Source organism: Spermophilus citellus, assembly GCF_964194105.1.
Source record: "Spermophilus citellus genome assembly, chromosome: 3".
NCBI lineage: Eukaryota > Metazoa > Chordata > Mammalia > Rodentia > Sciuridae > Spermophilus > Spermophilus citellus.
In genome coordinates, this window is record NC_138184.1 from 46060211 (window position 1) to 46074299 (window position 14089).

Sequence of the window (14089 nt, forward strand, 5' to 3'; positions counted from 1 at the left end):
AAGTTAAAGTATAATGATATACTTTAACTTGTATATTCTTGTATATTCAAGAATTAATTCAGGGCCAGACACAGTGGCATTCAGTAAATACTTGTTGACAGAATGAGTGAATATGTGAGCAAGACATTGATAGACAATGTATGATTACATTGACATGTTAACCTGAAGTTATAGGTACAGTAAAGTAGAATTTAGCCGGAAAGCATAGGATTGGGTGTTTGTAGTTGACTGCATTTTAAAATAGCTAAAAGAGATCCTTTTGGATTCTCATCATTTGGAACATTCTTTACAATATGAATATGATTTTGCTTTTTTTTAAATGAAATAAGATGGTTATCATAGTTGAGGTTCTGCAAAAATGTGAATTATTAAAGTACTTACTTTTAATTTCATTTCCCCAAACTGTACAGGGTTTCCTTTAGGTCAGTAGTTCTGAACTTCTTTTGTGCCTAAACCTTCAAAAAATGTGAACACCATGAATTCTCTATTACAAAATGTCTTATTAAGACAAAATTATGTGTATGCTTTGATGGACTGTTTGAATTTATTCATGAACCTTCTATTCCAGATTGAGTATCACTGATATTAGAAGGTGTAGGATGAGGGTGGGAAAGATTTCCTAATAAAGAAAGATTAGCACATTAAATGAGATACAAACAATTTTGCTTTATTTGTTTCTAAAGGAGGAATGTGGAATATTGTACCTTGCCTCTTTTAAAATGAAAATGGACCGAGCCAATGGTGTATATTTGTAATCTCAGTGACTGGGAGGCTGAGACAGGAGGCTCACAAATTCAAGACTAGCCTCTGCAGTTTAGTGAGGCCCTAAGCAATTTAACAAGACCCTGTTTCAAAATAAAAAGGACTGGGGATGTACCTCAGTGTTAAAGGGCCTCTGGGTTCCATCCCCAATACTAAAAAAACAAAACAAAACAAAACAAAAACAAAACAAAACAACAACAAAAATAACCCCCCCAACCCAAACAAACAAAAACCAGAAAATGAACACAAATTAGTAACTAGTATAAAAACTAGTTAAAAAATGTTTCACATTTGTATTAAGACCATATCCATGTTGAAATGGATAAAAGGGGTGGCTGGAATGGAAATGTGTAGACTTGTGTTGGAGAAATGACATAGAGTAGCTATAACCCTACATCCTATAATGTACAACCAAAGGGGCTCAAGAGGAATACTAATTAAAGAATAGGTGTAAAGAAAATTTGGAAAGTAATATCCTGGAACCCACCTGTGTTATCAAAAAGGCAGTCATTGAACCTTGGCCTGAGAGAGACTGAGACGACTGTTCTGCCCTGACAGCATATATTGGTAGATTTCTTACAATTGCATAAACTGTGACACTTAGTGGGGGTTGTGGCTCAGTGGTAGAGTGCTCCCCTAGCATGCACAGGGAACTGGGTTTAATCCTCAGCACCATATAAATGTAGAATAAAGATATGTATCCACCTAAAACTTTAAATATTAAAAAAACACAGTGACACTTAACTGAGCTTAAATCCCTACTAAAATGATAGTATGGAATAGTGATCAAGAACCTAGAATCTAGAGCTGAATTGCCAAAATCCATGTGAGTAAGTTACTTAGCTTTTTTTCCTGAGCCTCACATTCCTCCTCTTTATAATAGGACAACTACCTATATCATGGCATTCTTGTGCGGGTAAGGCAAAGTAGTGTTTGTAAAGCATTTGGAACAGTGCCTGGGAAATAAATCTATGTAAGTTTTTATTTGGGAAACACTTATTTTCTAGAAATTCCCTTTTTCAGTGAAGAGAATTCCTGACTTTCGCATTCTGAAGTTGGGCCCTAGTTTTATCACTTGTAAAATTGGGCTTGCATGTGTGTATTTGGTTGTGGACTACAGAAACTAACTTTTTTTAAAAAAAATATTTTTTTTTTACATGTTGATAGATCTTTTTATTTCATTCATTTATTTATATGTGGTGCTGAGAATAGAACCCAATGCCTCCTCGCACATGCTAGGCAAGTGCTCTACCACTGAGCTACTACCCCAGCCCCTACAGAAACTAACTTAAGCTAGTTCAAACAGAAAAGGGGACCTTGGAGTAAAGGACACGAGTGTAAAAAGCTATTCAAGTGGAGTTTCGGAAAATGGCTAGAGCCCAGAGCCAGGAAAAAAAAAAGAAATCTTTGTTCTTTTTTTTCTCTTTTGTGGGTCTTTTTCATGCTACATTCTTGCCACAGACTGACTTCTGCTTCTCTCTTCTTTATGGTGTGGAAGTTGCCCTTTTTAACTGCATAATTGAAGAGTGAATCTTTTATACTTGGAATCTTCCAAACACCAGAGGAAGGTAGCCATGTTTTGAGCAGGTTTCCACTGAGATACAATTGGCTGAAGACCTGGCTGGGTGGGAGAGTGGTTCACCTTGTATTAAATGTCTGTGGAAGGCCCTGTCCTAGGTAAGGGAGATGTTAAGGAGATCTTTTAGGGTGAGAAAAGATTGAAAATTGTGTTGACTATAGGAGATGCACTTAGCTTTTCCCCTGAAGTGATAGCATCACAAAATCCTTGTCCTCTGAAATAAGGTTTGAAACTCCCTGGATTTTATAGACTCTTGCACTTCTAGCTTTGAAATTATCTGATTATATAGTAAGGGCTGAATTATCTGAATCCAGAACTGTCTAGTTTATTAAAAAAGGTTTTTTCTTGAATGATAGTAACATGCTCCTTGTTGAAAACTTGACCCAAAAAGAAAATCATAAACACTGGAAAATATCCCTCCTAATTCCACTACTAAGAGGAAACTTCTGTTAATATTTGGCATTTATGTTTATGCTTTTTTCTCTTTATAAACTTTTACATTAATTAAGGATCAATGTGATTGTTATGAACAAAAATCTCATTTAAAAGTAAAGGGAGATTGATTGAGAAGCTTCTAGGCAGTCTCAAAACCCAAGTGCAGGAAGCAAGGATGAACCTCATGGAATTTTTATTTATTTATTTATTTTGCTTCTTTTATTTATTTATTTATTTATTAGTTGTAGTTGGACACAATACCTTTATTTTACTTATTTATTTTTATGTGGTATTGAGGATTGAACCCAGGGCCTCACATATGCTAGAAAAGGGCTCTACTGCTGAGCCACAACCCCAGCCCACCCTCATGGGATTTTGAAAGCCCAGGCTTTTGCCTTTGTCTCTGAGTCTTTTGTTTCTGCTCCTCTTTGGATGTCTGCTCCATATGCCATCCTGATGCCCCTTTTCTCTGTAAACAGAGCCTCAATTGCTACTCCTTCACTTATGCCTTACTTTAGGTACCTGGTATTAATTTTAGCCAAAATCTACACTTTTCTTTTGGAACCAGTATGAAGCATAATGCAAATACTAGAATATCCAGTTGACTCTGCAAAGGTCAGTACCCTCTTTGGTTCAGTCAGCTGTGGTCAGGAGATAAGAGTGTTAGTAGTAATAGAGGCCACCTAGGCTTACCTCTGCAATAGAAGGGGACACTTCTATTGCATGGGTTGGGCAGCAGTCCCACAAACATGTACCTGATAAACATTTTCTTTTTTTTTTTAATATTTATTTTTTAGTTTTTGGAGGACACAACATCTTTGTTTGTATGTGGTGCTGAGGATCGAACCCGGGCCGCACGTATGCCAGGCGAGCACGCTGCCGCTTGAGCCACATCCCCAGCCCCTGATAAACATTTTTTTTAAAAATATTTATTTATTTATTTTAGTTATTGGCGGACACAACATCTTTGTTTATATGTGGTGCTGAGGATCGAACCCGGGCCAGACGCATGCCAGGCGAGCGCGCTACCGCTTGAGCCACATCCCCAGCCCCCCCTGATAAGCATTTTCATAAACAATTTGCTGGATCATTAGAGACTCTTCATAGAATTTTAATATTTATTTATTAATATTATTTACACAATGTAGGGGGTTGTTTGCTTCCTTCGTATACATGTTGGAGATGTTCTCCATTTTTCAGGTTCTTTATGTTTTAGGAATATATGGCACTTCACAGAAGGTTGATGTTTCCATAATTTGGGATTGCTGCCTGATCCACTCTGGTCCCCAGATTTTATAAGAATTAAAACATCAGGGCTGGGGTTGTGGCTCAAGCGGTAGCGCGCTCGCCTGGCATGCGTGCGGCCCGGGTTCAATCCTCAGCACCACATACCAACAAAGATGTTGTGTCCGCCGAGAACTAAAAAATAAATATTAAAAAAAATTCTCTCTCCCTCTCTCCCTCTCTTTCTCCTCTCTCACTCTCTCTTAAAAAATAAATAAAATAAACGAGGAATTGTTTAAAAAAAAAAAAGAATTAAAACATCACTCAGCTCTCTCTGTCTTGAAGGCTATGACTTATCAACTTCTTGGACAGAATTTCAATCTAGTGAAAAGAGCCCAACCTTTGGGGTTTTGAACATTTTCTAGTTGTTGTGATTAATAGCCAGTTTCATCAGCTCTCATTTCATCAGCTCTCATTTTCCTTAACTATAAAATGAGAAAATATTATCCTGCAAGTACTCTTGAAGGTAAAGAGAGAATGCATGTAAGAACTGATGACTATCATTGAATGCCTGCTCAATATATTAGTTTATTTTATAGATTAATTGAATAATCAGAATGGGACTCTTCTTGGCTAATCACCCATTCCCATTATTTTGCTACAAATATGTTTTAAAATTCTTTTTAGTTATACACGACAGTAGAATCTATTTTGATATACAAGCATGGTCAAGTGATTTTTTTTTTAAGATACACAATTTCCTGGAATGCATGTATATCATCAATATTAAAAGCCTTTCCTGGAATCAAGTTTATTAGATTTCATTTTGCTGATAGTTTACGATACAGCCTATTTATATGTACATAAATTTTGCATTCTACTTCTTGTTGAAAAGAATTTTTGACCTCTTAAATTATCCATATAAAACAGGAAAGTATCATTAATTTATTTATAGACTTTATTATGATTATTGGTCTCTTCCCTTCCTTTTTTTTTTTTTTTTGACTACTGTATTGGGAAATGAACCCAGGGTGTCATGCATGCCAGGTGAGCACTCTACCACTAAGCTATAATGAGATACTGTCCCTTGTCCTATATTTTTAATTTCCCTGTAAACTGAAGATAAATCTTTGTCTTCTTTTCCCCTTTTGGTGTTGGGGATTGAACCCAGGATCTCCTGGATGGTAAATACATACTCTACCACTGGGCTATTCCCCCAGTCCCTAAAGATAAACACTTTTTAATATTTTGGGTCATAAAATAGCCTTGGGTATAAATGGACTGTTCCAGCTCTGGTCTCCAGTAAAGAGAAACTTATGCCATTTTTAAAAGAGCAGTTAGCAGAATTGACTCTCCCTCTCCTGCTTTTTTAATTTTTTTTAATATTTATTTTTTAGTTCTAGGCGGACACAACATCTTTGTTGGTATGTGGTGCTGAGGATCGAACCCGGGCCACATGCATGCCAGGCGAGCGCGCTACCGCTTGAGCCACATCCCCAGCCCATGCTTTTTTTAATTACTGCCTGTTCCTTCCTTATCTGGTAAAAAGGTAGATCCTGGAGTGTCACCACATTTTTTTTTATCTTAGCAAAGTTTCTGTTTATTTTTTTTTCCTCCAAATGACTTAGATTTAATCATCAGAAGCAAACTAAATCGAAAGCTTACAATAGAGAAGAAGTACATGTCAGTGCTTTGTTTATTCTTTTGAAGAGAATAAAGGCAGTTGCGTGTTTCTTGCCCTTTTCATCAGAGTGTCCATGCTCTCTGTTTGATCCTCAGAAGTTTACTGTTTTAATGAAATGGGTATGTTGCTAGGGTGTCTCACTGAGCCCTCTCTTCAGATATTTAGCGGACAACTACCATGTTCCTAATACAGATGTGTTCTGGAGATGTTGCCTTAATCATTGCCCACTTCATGGAGTTTTATAGTATCAGGAAAAGTGGGCCATGATAATAGGAGGAAGTGCAGGGTATTAATGGCCTTTAAATTTCCTCACAACCTGGTAGTACTTCATAAGTAGCTTGATATAATTTTTTGATTTGGAAGATAAAGCCTCAAGTGACTTCCTGAGCCACTTATACCCCCCAGATTTTTTTTTTTTTACAAAGGGTTCTGTAGTTTTAATAACTAATGATTCTGTTATGAAATTATATAATCCCATTTTGGAGATAATCTGAGACATCCTCTTATCCAGTTAGCCTTTGCACAAATGCTTTATGCTTTTTCTATTTACTGTAAGAGTAAGTGATGTGAAACATTGACAATTGCTTCTAAATTTTACCCTGTTTTGAGGGAAGTGCTTAACTGTTCATTCCATGTTTAAAGTATTAGTTTTCCAGTAGTGTAATTTAGCTTAGATTTTTAGTGAGCTGGAGTCTGAGGCCCAGTCTTTTCTGATACTGTAATATTAGAGCATTTTTCCACTTTTAAAAAGAAAACGAACTTTTCTATCGAACTATTACATGCATAGAGAAAACCACACAAATCCTAAGTCTGTAATTTGGTGAATTTTCATAAAGTGAGAATACGCATATAACTACCATGTTAGATCAAGAAACGGAATATTACTATTGCCCCAGAAATTTCCCTAAGTCCTCTTTCAATCATGACCACTCACTTCTCCCTCCCCAAGGGTAACCATTATCCTTATCTAGTTTTAAAAAAAATTTTTTTAGTTGTTGATAGACCTTTATTTTATTTATTTATATGCAGTGCTCAGAATTAAACCCAGTGCTTCACATATGCTAGGCGAGTGCTCTACCAGTGAGCTACAACTCCAACCCCTCCTTATCTAGTTTTATGCTAGAATTAGGTGAATAAATAGATTTCAGTTTTTCTATACTGCATAGTTAACTTGATATTATAGGGCATTCAAGCATACTTTTCTTTTTTTATGTTGTTTCTTTTTTTGGTACTGGGAATTAAACTCAGGAGTGCTTTCCCTTGGTTACATCCCCAGCCCTTTTTTTTTTTTTTTTTTAATAATTATTTTTTATTTTGGCGGACACAACATCTTTGTTTGTATGTGGTGCTGAGGATCGAACCCGGGCCGCACGCATGCCAGGCGAGCGTGCTACCGCTTGAGCCACATCCCCAGCCCCATCCCCAGCCCTTTTAATTTTTTTTTTATTTTGAGACAGACAGGGTCTCACTAAGTTGCTGAGGCTGGCCTTGAACTTGATATCTTTCTGCCTCAGCCTTCTGAGTCACTGATAATACAGATGTGCACCACTCTCTCCTGCAGGAATTATATCCGTATTACTCATTTAATGAATTCCTGCCTAACTCTAGAGTCTTTTATGTTATAAAGGATCAATTTTCGTGTATTGTTAATTTTTGATGGGTACCTGTTGTAAGATATACTAAGGCTGTTTGGATAGGCCATAATAATTTTTTTTTAATATAGCACCAGTCAGAGAGAATTCTATATTAGTGTGTTTTCTGATGTTGTAGTGAAATATCCGACACTAGGTTTATTTAGCTTACAGTTTTGGAGGTTCAACAACCTGGCACTGGTGTGTGCTTAATCTTGTGAGGGCTTTCTAGCTATATGACAACAGGGTGGATGGCATCTTGGTGGAAGCACATATTAGGGCAGATTAAGATAAAAAGCAAGTGGGAAAGGGCCTGTCTCGCACGTGTGAGGCACTGGGTTTGATCCTCAGAACCATGTAAAAATAAATAAATAAAATAAAGACATTGTGTCCATCTGTAACTAAAAAATTAAAAAAAAAAAAAGTGACTATAGTGGGGTCAGGGAGCTTTGCTGCTCTTTTTTTTTTTGTTTGTTTGCAGTGCTGGAACTCAAACCCAAGGCCTTGCGATGTTAGGCAAGTGTTCTATCATTGAACTACATTTCCAACCCCAGGCTGCTTTTTTATAACAACTTCCTGTCCAAGGAACTAATCTGCTCCTCAAGACCAGCATTAATCTCTTCTCAGGGTAGGGCTCCCATGACCTAATTATCTTCCACCAGGCCCCACCTCTGATATTTTCCACCACCTCAAAACCCCCACTGGGACTAAGTTCCCTGAATGTGAACCTTTAGTGGCATGCTCAAATCATATCCAAAACATAGTAGATTATTTTAGGTTTCTCTCTCTCTCTCTCTCTTATTTTTAAATCAATGAAAATGTTCATTTTGGGGCTGGGGATGTGGCTCAAGCGGTAGCGTGCTCGCCTGGCATGCGTGTGGCCCGGGTTCGATTCTCCAGCACCACATACAAACAAAGATGTTGTGTCCGCCAATAACTAATAAATAAATAAATTTTTAAAAAAAAGAAAATGTTCATTTTATTATTAAATTAAAAAAATGTTTCATAATATGTTCAGTATAATCTTGAACATAAAATAGGGAAGAAAGATTTAAAGGGAATATGAATTCCATTCTTCCAATTCAAGTGTTTAAGTCATTATTTTCACTAAATCAATTAAGTTCAAGTCTGAACCACCTCTTCCCAGACTTGAACTTTATTTTGAGTCATTTGGAGAGCCTTCAGTTTTCAGAATTAGACCAAGGACAGCAGAATCCTGAAGAAGGTCAGTATGTGACTAGCAGCATCTTTTAGGTCTCTTTTTAAAGAGAGGTTTTATGTTGAGCTAGGGTCGTCAAAGCCCTGGTTTTGATACCCAGCACTGAAAAGAGAGGGAGAAATAGATAGATATTGTGTTTAATATGACTGGGAAGTTCAAGACAAGGTGCCAGTCAATTCTGTTTCTGCTAAGATCTCTCTTTATGGCTTTCAAACAGCCATCTTCTTACTATGTCCTTACATGGTGTAATAAAAAGAAATTTTTCTGATGTTTCTTTTTTTTAATTTTTTTTTAGTTGTAGTTGGACACAATACCTTTATTTATTTATTTTTATGTGGTGCTAAGGATTGAGCCCAGCGCCTCACATGTGCTAGGCGAGTGCTCTATTGCTGAGCCACAACCCCAACCCCTCATGTTTCTTATTATAAGGAACCTAGCCTTATGTAGGCTCTGTTCTTATGTCCTAATTATTCTTATGTCCCAAAGTCTGCATCTCCAAGTTTCATTACAATGGGGCTCAGGGCTTTCAACATCAGAATTTTAGGGAGGCAATTCAGTTACAGTACCATCCAAATGGACTAGACATTTTAAAATTGGAATCCAAATTTATCCCCAGATTTCCTGAGAAAATAGATTCTTTTAAGTTTTACATGGACAAAATATCTTTATTTTACATTTAAATAGTGCTGAGGCTTGAACCCATTGCTTTGTGCATGCTAGGTGAGCACTCTACCACTGAGCCCCAACCCTGAAAACGATTTTTTTTTTTTTAAGAGAGAGAGGGACAGAGAGAGAATTTTAATATTTATTTATTTTTTCTTTTCTCGGCGGACACAACATCTTTGTTTGTATGTGGTGCTGAGGATCGAACCTGGGCCGCACGCACGCCAGGCGAGCGCGCTACCACTTGAGCCATATCCCCAGCCCTGAAAATGATTCTTAAAACTAAATTTATTCTCAGTTTAGAAGCCAACCACAGTTTCATGTGACCTCAGAGGGGAATTTTGTGTGAGATACTCTTTATGGGTTTGGAAGAATATGTTTCTCAGAAGAAAACAGTAACTATTTATCAAGGCATTTATGTTGTGGGAGAATTTCCTATTGATTTCGGAACTGAAGGATTACTTCTTTAAAAATTAACATCAAGAAGATATTCTAGGATTAGATGTGTAGCTTAGTGTTAGGGAGCTTACCTAGTATATGAGGGTTGGATCCACAGCACTTGGGGAAAGAAGAGGAGAAGGTATTCTATAAAGCTGTATTCTGGAAAAAAGAATTAGAGAAATGATTCTATGACTGTTAAAAGAACTTGAATGCTGGGGTTGTGGCTCAGTGATAGAGTGCTTGCTTAGCACATGTGAGGCATTGAGTTCGATCCTTAGCACCACATTAAAATAAGTGAATAAAGGTATTGTGTCCATCTACAACTAAAACAAAATAGATAAAGAACATGATAATAAGCCAGGCACAGTGGCACATACCTGTAATTCCAGCAACTTGGGAGGATGAGGCAGGAGGACTGAAAGTCTGAGGCCAAATTTAGCAACCTAGACCCTGTCTCAAAATAAAAAATAAAAAGGTCTGGGGATGTGGCTCAGTGGTAAAGCGCCCCTAGTTCAACCCCCAGTACCAAAACCAAAAGAACCACAACTTGATGTGAGAGTTAGATTTTAGTGTTATATTTAAGTGGGTTAAGTCCTTTCCTTTTAGCAGTCATTTTGTATAGGAATGGCTAAATGAGATATGTTGGACTGTTTTATTGTGATGAATAACAGTTTTTGACAAAAATGGATAAATAGTTCAGGATTTATATAGTTGGAAATTAAGAATGGCATAGCATTTTATAAAAGATACATTTAACCCTTAGCAAATGTCTCTATTTAGGGACCAAGAAGGATTATAGCCAATAGGGAAAAGAATCAGACTTCCCTTAAATGCCTTTCTAATGCAAAGAAAATTTAAAGTCTAGAAAATTAAAGTCTAGCAGTACCTTTTTCTCTCAAGGAAAGAAGTCAACTGTGCTTCTTTCTGTTAAAAGTGACAAAAACAGCCCAAACTGGAATAAGAAAATAGAATTTATTCATGTTATTATAAAGTCCTCAGGTATGCCTGATCCAAAGGACAGTTGAATTTATGGTTTAAATATGTGGTAAGAACTTGGTTTCTCTTATCTTTCTGCTGTTTCACTGTAGAGGTCTGATAAATATTGTATATTTAAATGATATGAAATATCATTAAATATATTAATAGCAGGTTGAAACAGTTATTGAAAGATAACAATAGAGCATCACACATCAATGGCAAATATTCTCAGCCCCCTGTTCTGCACTGGGGTTTGAACTATGATGTGCTCTTTCACTGAGAAATAAAAATGTCTGAAGACATTTATTTTGAGTCAGGGTCTTGCTAAGTTGCTGAGGCTAAACTTGTGATTCTCTTGCCTCAGCCTCCCACGTAGCTAGAATTTAGGCATGTGCTACTGTGCCTGGAAAAAATAGCTTTGTAATTTAATTATTTAAAAAAATTTTTGGTGGTGCTTCTGGGGATTGAACCTTTGGCCTTGTGCAAACTAGACAAGCACTCTACCCCTGAGCCCTACCTTCAGCCTCAGTGGGAAAATAGAATTTTTGTTTGGAGCAAATAGTTTTGGGAATATTCGCAGTTTGAAGTGGGGGGGGGGGACCCAGTTTGAGAGACAGCTCAGAATTGAATAAGAAGAAGTCCACAAAATACTAGAGGAAAGTGTGCTAATATTCATAGTTGTTTTCCAAATTTCAATTCCCTGTCATATTATTTGTACTACTATTGAATATTTTTAACTGGACTCATCACCCCACCTCTACCTGTTGCTTTTACTTTGCTATGCCTCAAGCATTTGTATCTAGGTTATTTTGATTTTTTGAATGTTAGGTTTTTTTCTCTGTACACTTAAAATACAAATAACTATTAAAATTTTTAAATTGTCTGATTATTTAGAAAACAAAGATTTAATATATAAAGGTTAAAGAAAGAACTTTCTAAGAGTAATAATAATAATAAATCATAGTCTGTAGATTTGACAGCGTATGAATTTAAAGTTTCTTTCCATCAAATAACCAAAACTGAACTACAAAATGTTTACTGTGAATTGAAAAGTTTACAGCTTGAAAAATTTATAACATTGCCTGTTATACAGGGAAGACTAAATTGTGTATGTATGTTTGTGTTGTGGGCCTAACATTCAACCTTAGATTGCCCTTCAGCACCAAACCTCTGATGTCCTGTTTGAAAAATCAGTCTTATGATATTGATACCATGACAAAGAGGTATTACTGACAGTTCCAAAATATGCGTTTTGTACTTCAAGAATGTATGGGGTCAGTCAGCTAGTTAACAAGTATTGAGTACCCACTTTTTTGTCACTTTAGTGAATTATTGCTCATCTTCTAAGAAGATCAGGATGGTCATAACGTGGCAGTGGATTGTTCTATAGAACAGATGCCCTTTGGATTTGGTGTTGAATAGTGTTTTTTTCTGACAGCAGATGCTCTGCCTTAGTCCTTCTTCTTTCAAAGGGTCCAAGGGGCAGTAGTTCTCAGAAGGTGCTGTGATCACTGAAGGTACTAAACTAACCAGTCTCGGGAAATGTATAATGATTATTTAAGGGAAATGAAGGGAAGACTTTTTAAACTTCAGGTAATTCTTTTGTTTCTTTTTGTTTTTCTCTTAATATGTAATTAATGATGTATATTACTTCTTATAATCAATCAAATTCTTTCTTAAACGTTGATCCCAGTGGAAAGATAGGTTTCCTTCTTTATAGGGTAAATTACCAAAGCTATCCTTGAACTTGGGATCCTCCTGCTTTAGCCTCCTAAATTACTGGGATTATAGGTGTGAGCCATTGTGCCTGGCTTAGATTTTTTTCTTTTCTTTCTTTTTTCCTCTCTCTCTTCCTGTTGTATTCTTTTTTTCTTCTTTCTTTTTTTCTTATCTTTCTGTCTTTCCTTCCTTTCATCCTTTCTTTTCTTTTTCTTTATTTGGACAAATCCAGGGCTCTGTCACTAAGCTACCTTTTTATTTTATATTTTTTTAATTTTTTTAGTTGTAAGTGGACAAAATATCTTTATTTCATCATTATGTGGTGCTGAGGTTTGAACCCAGTGTCTCACGTGTGCTAGGCGAGCACCCTACCACTGAGCCACAACCCCAGTCCCATATTTTTAATATTAAAAAATAATTTTTTTTGTAGTTGTAAATCGACAGAATACCTTTATTTATTTATTTATTTTTATGTGGTGCTGAGGATTGAACCCAGTGCCTCATACATGCTAGGCAAGTGCTCTGCCACTGAGCTACAGCCCCAACCCATGTTTTTTAAATTTTGAAACAGGTCTGTCTAAGTTTGCCAGGCTGGCCTTGAATTCCTGGGCTCAAGTGATCTTCCTCCCTCAGCCTCCTGAGTAGCTGGGACTGCATGTATGTGCCACCACAACTAGCTTTGAAGTATTTCCTACAGCTCTTTTACCTCAGTTAACTAGAATTTTAGAAGTATTCTTTAATGTTTATGCCTAACAAAATTAATTATTTTCTTCCAGGTAATTTATCCTCAACATTCCAAACTTACTGATAAAGAAGTAAGTAGAACTATTGCTCCGTATAATCTATTGTTATATTTCTATTTGTTTTTATTGATGTGTGTATGTCAGCATATATAGCTTTTGTTTTCTTTTTCAGAAAACCAATATTTGCTATTTGTCTTTTCCAGATTCAAATTCAGGTAACTATTTTTCATGTGGTGTTCTGTTGAATTATATACTAAGAATACTGGTTACAATTTTAATCTGTGAAAGTTAATTGAAATGGCATATTAGAATGAAGTCTCAATTTTAGCCCAACAAATCAGTGATTTTGATTCCTGGTTTAATGATGTCTAATCATGTCATAGTTGATTTTAGTTGGTTCATTTCTTAAAGGAACTTTTACAGTGTGCTGAGGTAATAATACATCAGGGGACAATAAACTGTTGAAATAGTGAGATTGAAAATTAACAACATTGGTATGTTTGGGGACTTAGAGTATGTAGTTTACTTTGAGTTCAGAATTTATGAGCTTGCCTAACTGTAAAAACAGCGAGTTAAAGAAGAAACAACAACAGAGTGAATCCAGTTATGAAACATGACTATCATTTATTTTTATATGGATTAATATGACAAGTACTTGCAGTAGTGCTTGGTGTGTAAAAATCATGTGTTTGCTTATTGTTAAACTTCACTTTGCTAGTCTCTTTCAAAGTATCACTTGTGTGGTCCTAATTGTTGACATCTTTCAGGTTGCCTGCTATATTTTACTTTCAAAACAACTTTTTAGGCTTACAGTGACCAGAACATTTAGATTCTTGGGCCACACACAATTAGAACTCTATAAAGCAGAATCACTCCACTTCCCTTTCCTTTTGTGGTTACTTCTAATATCCTGTTAATTTAGTTCAGTTGATCTGATTTGGGAGATTTAACATTTAAAAATTTTGGGCTGGGGATGTGGCTCAAGCTGTAGCACGCCCGCCTGGCATGCGT

The 14089-nt window shown here is 36.3% G+C and overlaps 1 protein-coding gene across 4 annotated transcripts in view; it reads left to right on the plus strand.

Annotated features, from left to right (window-relative positions):
* The window catches only part of DENND6A (DENN domain containing 6A), a 72343-nt gene that overhangs the window by 1496 nt on the left and 56758 nt on the right, over positions 1-14089 (plus strand). For all 4 annotated transcript variants that reach the window (XM_081284141.1, XM_081284143.1, XM_081284144.1 and 1 more), the window contains exons 2-3: positions 13112-13150; positions 13251-13293. In XM_081284141.1, coding sequence (XP_081140267.1) covers positions 13112-13150; positions 13251-13293 — 82 coding nt within the window. The remainder of the gene's footprint in view (positions 1-13111; positions 13151-13250; positions 13294-14089) is intronic.